Source organism: Crocodylus porosus, unplaced genomic scaffold (genome assembly GCF_001723895.1).
Source record: "Crocodylus porosus isolate Cpor-Errol unplaced genomic scaffold, CroPor_comp1, whole genome shotgun sequence".
In the NCBI taxonomy this organism is placed as follows: Eukaryota; Metazoa; Chordata; order Crocodylia; family Crocodylidae; genus Crocodylus; species Crocodylus porosus.
The window spans coordinates 8910628-8923927 of record NW_017728929.1 but is presented as its reverse complement, the minus strand read 5'-3'; the positions used below and the strand labels follow the sequence as shown (position 1 = coordinate 8923927).

General features: G+C 40.8%; 2 protein-coding genes across 2 annotated transcripts in view; both read right to left on the bottom strand.

Annotated features, from left to right (window-relative positions):
• The window catches only part of RNF168 (ring finger protein 168), a 17106-nt gene extending 15775 nt beyond the window's left edge, over positions 1-1331 (bottom strand). Inside the window, exon 1 of the mRNA XM_019542991.1 lies at positions 1260-1331. The gene's annotated coding sequence lies outside the window, so the exon portion shown is untranslated. The remainder of the gene's footprint in view (positions 1-1259) is intronic.
• Positions 1332-3158: 1827 nt separating this feature from the next.
• Positions 3159-13191, bottom strand: SMCO1 (single-pass membrane protein with coiled-coil domains 1). Its single transcript, XM_019542990.1, is given in 4 exon segments — positions 3159-3528; positions 3531-3919; positions 5384-5533; positions 12028-13191. Coding segments are annotated over 4 exon segments (651 nt in total). The 5' UTR covers positions 12084-13191; the 3' UTR covers positions 3159-3472.
• Between the last annotated feature and the right edge of the window lie 109 nt (positions 13192-13300).

Genomic DNA, 13300 nt, shown 5'->3' with positions numbered 1-13300 from the left:
AGTAAATTGGATGCTTATCTTGCTGGGATCCTATGACCCCAGCTGACCTCCTGCCCTTTGGGCAGGGGGCTGGACTCGATCTCCCGAGGTCCCTTCCAGCCCTGATGTCTATGAAATTTATAATAAAAAGAAACAGGCTGAGCCTGCGAGGCTGGTGGGCGCTTGGGAGACAGTAACTGTGAATTTCTCTAAGGACAGAAGATCACCAGAACAGAAATGCTGTTATTTCAGAAACGCTGCATTGAATAAACTCTGGGGATGGGGAGGCAGGATCCCCAGAAAAGCAAGTCTACAGGGCAGGTGCGCTCAACCTCTGGCACATAGGCCAGATCTGGCCCATGGTGCTGTCAGCTGGCTCACAGGCCTCCCCATGGATCTGGACATCTGTTGGTGGGAGAGCAGTGGTACCACACATCTGCTGCCAAATCTCTGGGCCCATGGATCAGGATCCAGTACCAGTGAGGAGGGCTGGGAAGAGACAGTGCCAGCTTTCTGGGACCCAGTCCTGATACATGGTGGGGGAGCAGCAGTGAGCTCCCAGGCAGGGCAGATAAAAATCAATGATTTTTTTTTTCTAATTTTTTTTTTTTTAATTAAAAAAGCCATTTTTTAAAGGGAGGAACTGTTACAGTAGAAGGGAAAACCTATCATAGCAGCGGGCTTGCAAAGCCATAAGAGAGACCCTGTTTGGGAATATTTTAATGAAGGTTATATCAAACAAGAATATACTTTTTGTAGAAAACAATGATTAAATCGAGGCTTCCTGACCAGTGATTTAAATCGATTGGATTTAAATCAAATCCACCCTGTTCCCAGGCCCGATCCTGGAGTGCGGGGCAGGGTGGCGCCAGTGCCCGCCCGATATGGCCCAGATTCACCCCCACCCCCACCCCCGCGGGGCCAAAAGTTACAGGCAAACGGGCAGCGAGGCAGCGATCTCTTCAGGACCAGCTTTGCAACAGCTTCCAGGTGACACAGGAGGTCTGCAAAGGCTGCGAGCGGGGCGGGGCTGCAGACGTGCGCGGGCCGGGCCGCTACAGCCAACGCGCCTCCAGCAAGTGGCTTGGCCGAGGCCAAACGCCCCGCAGCTCCCTGCAGGCCCCGCCACAGAGCGCGGGGCCGCGGCATCCGTGCAGAGCTGGCACAGGGTACCGGTGGCTCTACAGCTCCGCCCCTGCCGCCGCGAACCAAACCCGGGGACAATCGCCGGGGACTCCCGCCACCCCCAACCGCCCGCGAGCCCAACAGCCGCCACTCACCTCGCGCCGCCCGGGAAGCAATCGCTGGCTACGACGGGCGCGAGCCGCGGCAGCGCTTCCGGAAGTGTCGTCCCCGGCGTCCCGCGCTCGCAGCCCCGCCCCCCGCCAGGCCCCACCCCCAGCGCCGAGTTGTGGGGGGAGGAGCCGCCCGCCGTGCCTCACAATGAGCGGGAAGTTCCCCCTCCCCCACCCCCATCATGGGAGGCCGGTTGCTGACCCTCACGTGGGCCTGCCCCAGGCCAGGCGCTGCTAGGCAGAGGGCGGCACCTTGGAGACCATCTTGTTTAGCACAAGCCGAGTTCGGGCGTTGCTGAAGGGGCTAGTATCCAAGGCGCTGCCATTAGGCTGGCGCCGCCAACTCTGTTCCCCCGCCCCTAGGCACCTCCAGGTGTAAAAGTGGAGGATGCAGTCCTGGATTTGGCCCTTCACAGCAGGGTTGGGCATGAGGCAGGGCCACTGCCTCGTTCACTTCCTCACTATCTCAATTCGCTTCCTTGAGGCCTGGCCCCATCCTGCTGCAGCGCAGTGGTTAGAAGGAGCTGTTCCCAGGCCTCAACCCCAAACAGCTGTGGCAGGAGCTGGGTCAGTGGCCAGGGCACCAGCTCGGTCGGAAATGCCAGTAGTCTGGTTTCTCACAACAGCGATTAAACCAGGCACAGGCAGGTGCTGTGTACGCAGTGATTCTCTGCTAGGGAGATGCAGCACCCTGAGGTGCCTTAAGAGCCTTTCTAGAATGCCACGGGGTGCTGCACCATGTCAGCCTAGTTAGGTCTGCAAACACAATTTGCAAGCTAAACCCAGAGATTTGCCAGAGGCAAGACATTCTGGCTTGTCTCAGTTCTTTGCAGCCAAAGACCTGCTCTATTATTTTTCTTGTCTCAAAAAAGCAAGTGAAAAATAAGCTGGCAATACCTTGAGTCTAAAAAAGGCTGGGAATCACTGTGTTAAAGGTTTTTGTTCCAGGTTTTTGTTTTCAATGTTCTTGTTATATCATGAGTAGAGCCAAGCAGATTTTTTCTCATAGCTATTGAGATTTAATGCTGGAAAATAGTCCATTCACCTGTGCTGAAGGAAATCAGCTGTCTGAACAGTCATAGCAAGTTCAGAGTGTTAGAGCTGTGATGGTCCAGGGAATATGTGAAAGAAAGATTTGTTTGGTAATATCTTTTATTGGACCAACTCTGTAAGGTTGGTAGATACTTAGACAAGCTTTCAAGCAAAAGATTGCACATCTGCAGTCTGGAAAAGAAGCTGATACAGACCAAACTAAATCATCTTCCTCAGTCAAAGATGATTGTTGTCTGTGGTTGTCTTATCTGTAGGTCCAAAAATGACTGATGAAGGTGATTCAGGCTTGACAGATTCTGCTGCAAACTCAAAACAGTTACTTTTGTGTAACTCCATTATGTAATAAACACTTGAAAAAGGAAGAGGGCAGTAAACCTATGGAGTGAGAGAAGTTATCGGAAGTAGCTACAAAGCAAGGGGCAGTAGAAGGATAACTTAATTAATTGGTAGAAAGAGAACTAATTATCAAAGAATGAGACCACTCAAAAAGGCAGAGGGTCATTACCACCTGTGAAGTACAGAAAGGTTACCAGAGAGAGTAGGTAAATTGTAAAATCATGATGGTTTGTAATGTCCAATAAAGTTACAAATTTTTGTTCCCTGGTATTATGTAGATTTCCTTTGCGCAGGAAGACTGAGGTCAGAGGTAGAGTAGCAGTTCTGGGAAAAGTATTCTCCCAGTGGGAATTAGGTGTTTCTATCCTTTATTATTTTTCTGTTTATTTTGGAGCATTGTGGTGCCCCAAATCTTGAGCCATTGCTGACAGATGTTTGTCTAACCTGATCTTAATGCTAATAATGGACATTTTAGAACCACTTTTGGTAATCTAGTTTAGTGGCTAACTGGATAAATATGTGACCATAACATTTTAACTTATATAAGGCTGCTGGGTACAAGGATTCTTTTTGTCTGTTCTGCATGCATGTGTGTTAATATGTAGCTCCATATGGTTGTGGAAAAAATCCTTTAGTACTTCTAGGAAGTGCCACCGCTTTCAGACCATTGATACGTAATAGCATGTCATGGTAAAAGGTAATTTACATGTGGGTCTGCGTGTTAGTATATACAGGCAAATAAGCACTGGGGTTATATAACTGTATTTGTGTGTGTAAGATTGTCTGAGACTTGGGTTAGGAATGTTTTACTAAGTTGGTGACACTACTTTTGGACAAAGGATACTGCCTTACTTGCCTTTTTTTTTGCTTTCCCATTCTCTACTACCTGAACAGCGCACAGCAGGCTCTCTTGCAGCATCTGGTTCTTCACCACCTTGGTTATCATGGTGATGATATCACCGGTATACTTTTGTCTCTGGTTAGCTGAGTAGATTGGGTAGTGCTGTGCTTCATAGCTGTGTGTGATGAAAAAAGTACAGAGGGCTCTGATGTGTCCTTCTTGCAGCCCCAGACTCTCCAACACTGAATCCCATACCAGTCTAATTCTCTGGTTCTTGCTTTTGCGCCTCAGTACAGAGGCTAAGGTAGGAAGACTTCTTGCTAGATCTGGCAGCTTCCGTGTCACCTGATTGTGCAAGCAGCTAATTGTTTCACTAACATAGCTGTAGAAGAGTTTTATTTCCACTGAAGTGAACCTGCCAAAAAGATAGAGACAAACCTTTTCTCAAAGAACTACTTTCCTCAGTGTTCAATTTATCACCATTTAAATTACAAATTGGAGATTCTGGTGGTCTTTGGCCATGGCAAGTATTGTTTTGTCCAGCCATCTGATGATAGTAAACCTTCTATTTAAATTAATAATAGTTCTCACTTAACTTTGAAGGGATGGTTTCAGATGAGTTCTGGATGTTTTTTAATAGACTAGCTTGAATTTAAATGAACAAATGTGTAGAATTTAATTTTCCTTATATTGTCATCAAAGTTTATTGCAGTGATCAGTTCATTTTCTTCTCAATTAACTTCTACCAGTTAAAAAAGTAAGGCCAGCACTACTAATATGAATTCAGTTATTTAGTTGAGCAGGAAATGCTAAAGTGATTTGCCAAGGAGACACAATAAACAAATTCCCTGTTCTCCCTAAAGACATTGGTGATGTTGAGGCTCAAAAGACACTACTGCTAAAGGGACTGGAAAATTCTGAAACAAGATATAGGAGCTAATATTTGATGTGTAGCTTAATTTTTCCCAGTTTATCCCATGTAATTGAAAATCAGTTTCTTTTTGTTGCAGTTACTGATTTTAAAGTATTGCGTTCACATAGGATGTAGAATTGAGTTCAGTTTTGAATGCAGATTTCATTTGTCTACTTTCTCCTTAATTTAAGCCAACATTTTCAAGCATGGGTGCTGAAAATTAAGCTCCAAAATCCATGTTGTCATGGTCCTCCACCTCAGTTCTGCAAAGGGTAAAATGTGTGTCATTTTATTAATAAAATTAGTCCTGTTGGTTCCAAGGAACTACTCATGTCCTGAAGTTACACATCAAATCTTCATAGGATCAAAGTCAAAGACAGCTAAATAGGTGGCCTGTGTCTGAAAAAGTACTGAACATCTACAGCTGTCATTGGTTTCTATGGTAACTGTGAGTAGCTGAGGACATTTTGAAAAACATTTAGGCCACTTATTTAGATGTGGTTGTTGGAACCTAATTTCAGATACTGAGACATGAAAGTTTGGGCTTATTTGATGTAAGAGTGGTACCATTATCTTAATAGAATCTTGATTGTTCTTGCTCACTGTGGGACAATAGCATACAAAAACTCCTTACTAGAATGTACAGAATCACAGGCATTTCTCTGGTATTCTTAGGGACTATATGGGTATTTTAAGTGTACTAATTAATGTCTTTTTGGATGTATCTGCAATTGAAATGGAATGTGTCTAGTTATTCTTTGGACTGCCGAACTCGGTGGATTTACTTGTGGCAAGAGACAATTTAAAGTTACTTCCTAAATATGGAAAATAATTGTGTCCCTTTGCTCTGACTACAGGATAATCCTGTTCAGCTTCATCTGTATACAGTATGTTCCAGGTCTTATATCTGGTTGGAGACTGGAGAACTGTGAAGGCAGAACTAAAAGGGTTCTCTTTATAGCTCACCTGTCCTCCAGCAGTGATGTCCACATTTCATCCTGGCTCACTTGCTCCTCCAGGGATGTGCCCTGAATCTCAAACTTCTGTGTCAGTTTCTCTAGGGTTGAATCCAGCTCTTTGAATTTATTCTCTAAGGTCTGCAGTTTGTTTTCTATTCTGTGAAATATTAAAAATCATAACTATGTTATAACATGCTGTGAACAAACTTCTGTCCCAAAAGTGGAATTTCTTCTTTATAATGACCAGTTCTTGCTCCTGTTTTGGGGTATCCACAATTCTACTTTAAAATTATTCATTCTTTTTACAGGTATTTATTAAGCAAGCTTCATATACACCACATGGTTTGGACACATTCACATTGGCTTCAGCTGTCACAGAAGAAGTTTTAAATTTGTTATTGAAATGGAGTTTTACAAGAGATTTACATTTGTGTTTGAGTCTTAAGTTTCAAATAATTGCTCTTGCTTTCTGCAGCTATGGTGAATTTCTGTGCATATCTTTTCAGATATTTTGGAAAGTATTTCAGAGATCATTTGAGGACCCCTAACTATCTCTGCTAGCACGGCCATCACGCACAATAATTTCCTAATTCTTATTAGCTCTCCCTGTTACAATTTTCTTTTTATAAGAAGGTTTTTTCCTAGCACGGCTTTCAGGAGATGGCCCTTTATATCTACCAGAACAGTAGTCCTGCACTACTACAGATGCTGTTTTGAAACTTGTAGCTGTGATCTTGCTTCTTCCATTTAGTAAGTGTTCATTTTTTTTTTCTCAGTTGGGGGAAAAGCGTACATTTTTATATTCTCCAGGAATTGTCACCTAAACTCAGTTGCAAGATTTTAGAGTTTCTCTGTAAGGCTGGTTACATCAGAAACTTCATCACTTTTTAAGTGGAAGGCTTCATGTTTACCTTGTGAACATAGGCTTATAGGTGTACACTCTGTGGTCATTTACCATTGTACTATACATCTAAAGAGTTGGCTTTAGGGTATTACTGTCAGTTAAGTGTATAGCTATATTTCAGTGCAAGACTCTTTTACTTATGTAGCTTCTAACTGTTCTGAAGTCCATTCATCCAACACCAGCTCCATCTATAGGAGAACAGTCAAAACCTTATGCTTCCATTAACCTTGGGCATTTGTATTAAAGTTGTTCTTTTATCAACCCAACTCTATTACAGTGTTGACTTTTGATTCTACTGTTTAAGGTAGCGTCTACAGCCATTCCCGTCAAAAAAGATTTATGAAATATGCAACTGCACTGACATACTTTTGTGCTAGTCTCTCTGACCATGACTTCCTTTTCATGTGACTTTGTACAGACTTCTGGCTAAGAGCCCTTTTGCATTGTTCATCCTGATAAGAGAGGAAAGGTATGGGACTAAGACTCAGGAAATCTGGTTTCTTTTTGCAGCCTTGCCTTGGACTTCCTGTGAGACTTTGCAAAAGGCAATTAAGCATTTATCCTTTAAAATTGTAGGCATAGGCTTTTCTTGACTTTCATAAATATTTTCCATCTTTAATAGGATTAATTTTACCCCACCTATGTTGGGGTTGGGGACTGTTTGTAGAACATTTAGCACAATGGGGTTGTCATGTCAGTTGGGGTTTCTAGGTGTTGCATAGTAAAGCACAGATAGGCACAATACTTGCAGTTCTTCCTGTTTGTGTCAACATTTTGCAATTAATTAAAAACATCCTTTGTTTTAGGGATGCCTGTAACATTTTCTATTTTAGCTTTTTGGAAACATCCATGCAAGAGAAGATACTTATGTGTAAATGTTTGCCAAAAGGAACTTTTCAGCCTATAGCAGGGACTTAACTTGCAAAAGCATATTTGTTTAATGAAAAAATTAAATTCACAGTGTGTGAAAAGTGTGCTAGTTTTATAAGAATTAGCAAGAAGTGTGGGTTTTTGTTGATTTTTTGGGGGGGCTGTTTTTCAGACTGATTCCATCTAAAATGGACTATATTCGTTCAGGTGAGACTGACCCATGCTTTTAGTACTGAAGGTGCAAAAGTTAAAACAGTATTTGGAGGTGTCAACATGCAGTACTGTGCAGAGGTACTAAACTGAACTAGCTTACTCAGAACTAGCTTTTCTACTAGAAGCATTATAATTGCTCTGTCAGAGCACTCTGTTCAGGACTAGCTTGCATAATGTGTCTGCTGTTATGTAGAAATAACATTATTTTATGTGTGAGTAGTCGCACAAATTACACAACTCTACTGTAAAAAAACAAAACAAAACAAAACAGGATAAATACAGCAAAGAGCTTGTGAGAATTGTATTGACTGAAATGTAGTTTATGTAAATAGCTGCTGGAAAACCTATGTTGAACACCTTCAAGAGCAAATTGGATGCTTATCTTGCTGGGATCCTATGACCCCAGCTGACTTCTTGCCCTTTGGGCGGGGAGCTGGACTCGATCTTCCGAGGTCCCTTCCAGCCCTAATGTCTATGAAATCTATGAAAATACTGGACAAATGCAATAAGAGTGTAGATAATCCACCAAGAGATGAAAGGATTGCATTGACTGAATTAATTGCTTGATATAAATTGCTCCTTCAAATCCTATCAGTGAACCATTACAAAGATTCATGGTTTCTGTTTTACTCAAATAATAGCAGAAATGGTCAACAGATTTAATTACTGACAAAAATTGCTTACCTGTGTTGCAGTAGTTTCTCTTGGATGCCTGTGGGTTTGATATTTCAGCACCTTTATTTTTCCAACCCTTTTTGTTTTAAAGGCAAACTGCCAGTCTGTAAACTACTTGCATGTAGTTAAAATCCACCGTCAGACGAGCATTGTTGCATTTGGAAATACCAACACTAAAAATATAAATTCTTAGTCCAGGGACCACCTTAAATTATGAGGTGGCTTTATCATAAGATGATTCACAGAAATTAACCTTTAATGACAAGACTAAGCACAGAAAACTGTACTGCTTTGAGTATTTGGGAAGTAAGCCAGCTCTTCTACTCTAATCAATATTCATTTTGTCAATGATGATGGATTTTCCCGTTTTCTGAGGAGGATGACAGGTTGTTTGGCATTTTAAATAGCTTGTGTTTATTTTTTGGGTTAAGTTTATGGAACAGGAAATTTTAAGCTGATAAGCAATTTGTAAGTCCATAAATTAATGTTGGCAAACATCAGGATATTACCACCAGGAAGAGGGAGAGAGGTGAAGCTAATGGACTGGGACTTGAATCTTGATTATATTACTACGTAGCCACTGAATTAAAGTAAATTTTGATTTCTCTGTGTCTTGGTTTCCTTCAATGTAAAATAGAAACGAAAATCTCTTGGAATCTCATGAGGTCTCATGAGACTTCATTCAATAATATTTATTAGGTACTCTGGCTCTAGGGTGAGATGTACCATAGGTATGTGAAAACGTTTAAAGATGATAGACTGTGCCCTGCTTTCAGAAAAAGTCTTCCATTTCTTCTCAATCCAGCTCTATCTGCTATTGCGCACTTGCCATCTGTATAAAAAAACTGCCACATGATCCAAAAATCCATCAGCTCATGTTGCATGATGATGCTTTAAAAGCTATTTAGCTTGCTATATAGTCCCCATAGAACCCAGAGCTACAGCGTTTCCTTAATTCAAGCTTTAAATGAAACCCAGGAACTGGTTTAAGAAACAACTGTCCCTTCCTGTTACCTTTTATTAATGGCTTTTAGTGGTGTTTTTTTTATTTGTTTTCCTTTCTGATTCTGGTAACCAATGGGATTACCACTAGATGAGTAACTGTTAATGTCAATCTTGTTTTCTACAAGTACAAAAAAAATCTGATTCTTTACCAGAAAGGTTTTAAAAGCTTTCTGCTGCTCTTCCTGTAAATACAGAGAACTATGCTGGGAACACACCTAATAAAAGCTTAGCACTCACTTATGACGGTTACTGAATGCTACTTGGACTATATTTTAAGTACATTATTTTAACATTCCTGTCTTTCTTTATCACTGAGTTTAGGCCCTTCCCAAACTTTTTCCATACTGTGACGCCTAGATATTTATTCCTTTAGAGCTGCAACATAGACATGTTTTTTTTCCTGGACAATACAAAGCCCAATATTTTTGTAAGGTACAGCATATCCCACACAGTTTCTCTTTGTCCTTGTTTCATATCATAAACCATACATTTTAATACTTCTTAAATAATTAAAATTTCAATCCCCAGAATTTTCATTCTGCTTTTCCTTGAGGAGGCATATTAATGGAATTATGGAATATACAAACTTTTAGACCTCTGGTATATCTAGTTTGGTACCTTTATATCTGGTTGTTACCATATGCTCCAGAGAGAAGCATAAGAACTTCTGTAACAAATCAGGAGAAACCAGTTTATATTGTAGGAGAAGCTTTTTGCTAACCCTATTGTCTAGTGGATGATTCATGTCCTGAAGCATGAAGGCTTGCAACTCTCTATACAGTAAATTTCCAAATGTGTAGTTATTCACTCATTACACCATCTAACAACAGTGTGTCAGCCCTTCTCTTTCTACACTGTTCTGTGTGGCTCAATTAATTTTTTTCTTTGTATGACATGACACACTGACTCTGAATCTGTGTCACTATAAACTGCATGTATTGCTACTTTTCTTGTCCTTTTATATACACATGCAGCAGCTGATTTTGTAGGACATGCAATTACCTTATGTAGAATGAGGACCCTTTAATACATTACACCAGCAGCACATAAGACCCATTTTGGTTAGATGGGAGATAGTGTGGACCTCATTGTGCATTACAAGACTTCTTTAGCAGCTGTCTTCCTTCTGTTATCTCTTGCTTCCAACCCATCTCCACATATTTGTCATGTCAACATGGTGAGCACTTGATCAGTACAAGGGAATACCAATATATGGGTACAAAGCACAGCTTTTGTGGCATGGCATAATAAAACCAAACCCAGCAAGTAAAAAAAGCTACACTGGTAGAGGTACATTTTCAGAGGTATAATTATCTATAGTGGGTTTTTTGCCAGCATAGTGTTTTTTTTTTTCTTTTAATCTATGCCTCTTCTGCCAACATAGCTTCAGGAGTATGAAGTCTGTAGTTGAGGTATGGTCTCAGAACCCAAGTGACTATTTGAAATTCAGACTATCAGATCTCTGGGGAAAGGGTTGCAATTGCCTTGTCAATAGAGCTGTTAGGAAGGGGGGATGTAACAGTGGTTTATGTGTTTTGTTATTGTTCTGGAGGTGAGAGAGCAAGTTTTGAACTGGATTTGTGTCAGAAGTAATCCAACTATAAATAGATACATAGTCACCCAAAGTGGCTGGATGTGATGCTAGCAACGTCACTCCCTTGGCACCAGAAACTGGTGTGCCTTAACCATACTAGCCTAAAGAGCTGCTAGGCTTAGGTGGATCTTTGATCCCTTTTGATAACTTCTAGAACAATGAGGTTCCTAATCTTGAATTGGGAAATACAAATATATATAGTCATAATCAAAAATACAATATTTCTATACTCAAAATTTTAAAATTCCAAATAATAAAAAAATCTATATTTCTGCATAGATATTAGGGTGCAGTTAATTAAACTAATGTTTCTATTGGCAATGCTGGTACATTTGTTACAGTTGTCACTCTTACTACAGCACTTAAATTGATAATTACATTTTAGTAGCAAGGATTTATCTCTCTTTCCTATCCAGTAACTGCAGAGCATTTTCAGTTCTACTGTCTTTGCTTTAAATTTATCCTGGAAATTATTGGCTATTTATGATAGAAAAACAGCCTGCAAATTAAGGAAACTAGGTTACACTTGATCTTGCTACTGCTCATGCCTCTGTTACACTAGGAACACTATGTACTGACTAGAGAGAATTTAGTGTGTCGCACTGCAGCTGAACAGGTGGACTGATGCCAGTAGGGGCAGCGAAACCAGACTATCTTGCATAATGCCAGCAAACACGTTGGTCAGTTTATACAAGTTTCCTTAATTACAGCGTTTAAAGAACTGTGACCCTCCCCCATATCCCTCCTCACCTCAGCATACCAATCCCCTTGTCATTGCCCTCGATTCCCTGAAGGTATACTATATAAAAATAAATGATTCTTTCTAAAAGCTTTTTAGTGTGGTTGCATTATTCCTTTCCCTGACTTTTGAACTAACCTGATTCTGAACTGTCTGCCCCAACCTAAAAACATCTGCCCAGAAGTAAGCACTATCAGAACATTATATGGTTGGGAATGGAACCATTAGAACCTCCTGATAGCGTGTTACAATTAACCAGTAATTTTTCTTAAGAAGACATCACTCATTGATGATCAAGTAGCTGCATTCAGGTTTGTGACAAAGTGCTAATACACCAGGGTCACAAGGTTAAATGCCTTCAAGCTGTGCAGACGTTTTGTTCATGAAACTGCACTGCTGGTTGCTTTTCAGAGTTAAAGCAGCCCGAGATTCCCTGTGGTTGTGTTTACTCCGATAATCCCATCAATCTATGTCTACATTTATTTTCTAGGAAGAGGAAACAAACACAAACTCATGTAATTCACAGACCCATGATTGCTTTAGTGTTAGTGTCTTCCTTCATCCCTCCACCCTATACTCCCATCCCAGTAAAGTGGAGTCTTGCCTTATTCCTCAATGTAATACTCACAACACAACACAACACATTGTGACCTGTTTAATGTCTTGTTCAGGGAGCACAGCGAGATGGCCTCTTTAGTCATCTTCATGGGGAACAAGGATAGGAGAAATAAAATTTGAACAGGTTGGAATCCTGCTTGATCCTCTTCTGGGGCTGTCAAAGACGGCGTGGATCAGGGATCCAACTCCTGCTGGAGATCATTTTGCAGTGAAACTTTTTATAGACTGTACATCTAAATATAGTTCATAGACACACATGCAGGCACACATCCATGGACACATGGGTTATTGAATTACAATTTTAGTTCAGCTCTTCCAATATAATGAGACTCTTTTTCTTTATAGATGATCTGAAAAGGCATTTGAGTCCTATTCTGCTGCTTTTTGATGTATTAATTTGTTCTGGTCAGCATAATAGCTAATGTTTCAAGACACAAACAGCTTAGCTACTATGTTTGTATAGGCATCATGTAAAGGATGGATTTGGGTGAGGAGAGTTTTAATGGATGTTCACAAGGGTTTCCTCCCAAGTGTAGTGGGTAGAAAGGGAGAAGGCACAAAGGTACCCATTTGAAAATGTTCACACAGCTGGTGGTGTCTGATATTGGGGAAGCCTGAAAGGTTTCGTAGAGTTTGGTTGTTGTGTGCCTGTATTTAAAAAATGCAGATGCTATCTCAGATAGAAAACCGTTAACTAGATAACTTGTGACCACAAGGACCAAAGGCTCTTGAAACCAGAACTCGGTTGTCAGTTCAGGTAGTTAATGCATTTGTCCATGATGGTCTGGATGCTGTACAGATATTGCTGGAACATCCAGACTAGCATTGCTGCACCCAAAAGACAACAATGAAACTCTAAATTTAGAATTTTCTTTCTTATATTCATCCCTGACACACTAGCATCAATTACAAGCTGTGTCTTACGTCTGCTCCTCCTAAGAACGGGAGGTGGTGGGGGGTGGAGTGGGAGGGATAGGGTCCATGAAATGAATATAAATTGTTAGCCTTAAAGCTGTGCATCACTTTTTGCTCCTTTATTTTTCCTGTCTCCCTTTCATAATTAATTTCACTCATTCATTTCTTGTTTCTCCCATTACCCTTTTCCTGCTCACCTTTCCCCTTGCCTTCCCCTCCCCAACTCCTTAATTTGTGTGAAAAACTTACATATACTGTAACAATTTTTTAAGTACCAAGCAATACATTTCATAGTTGTTGAAGAGAGTAAAATGCTAATTCCAGAAGTGACTTAAGATTGTGATCCTCATGAGCAGAACCAAAAGGACAAAGATAAGAATAGCATGTGTAT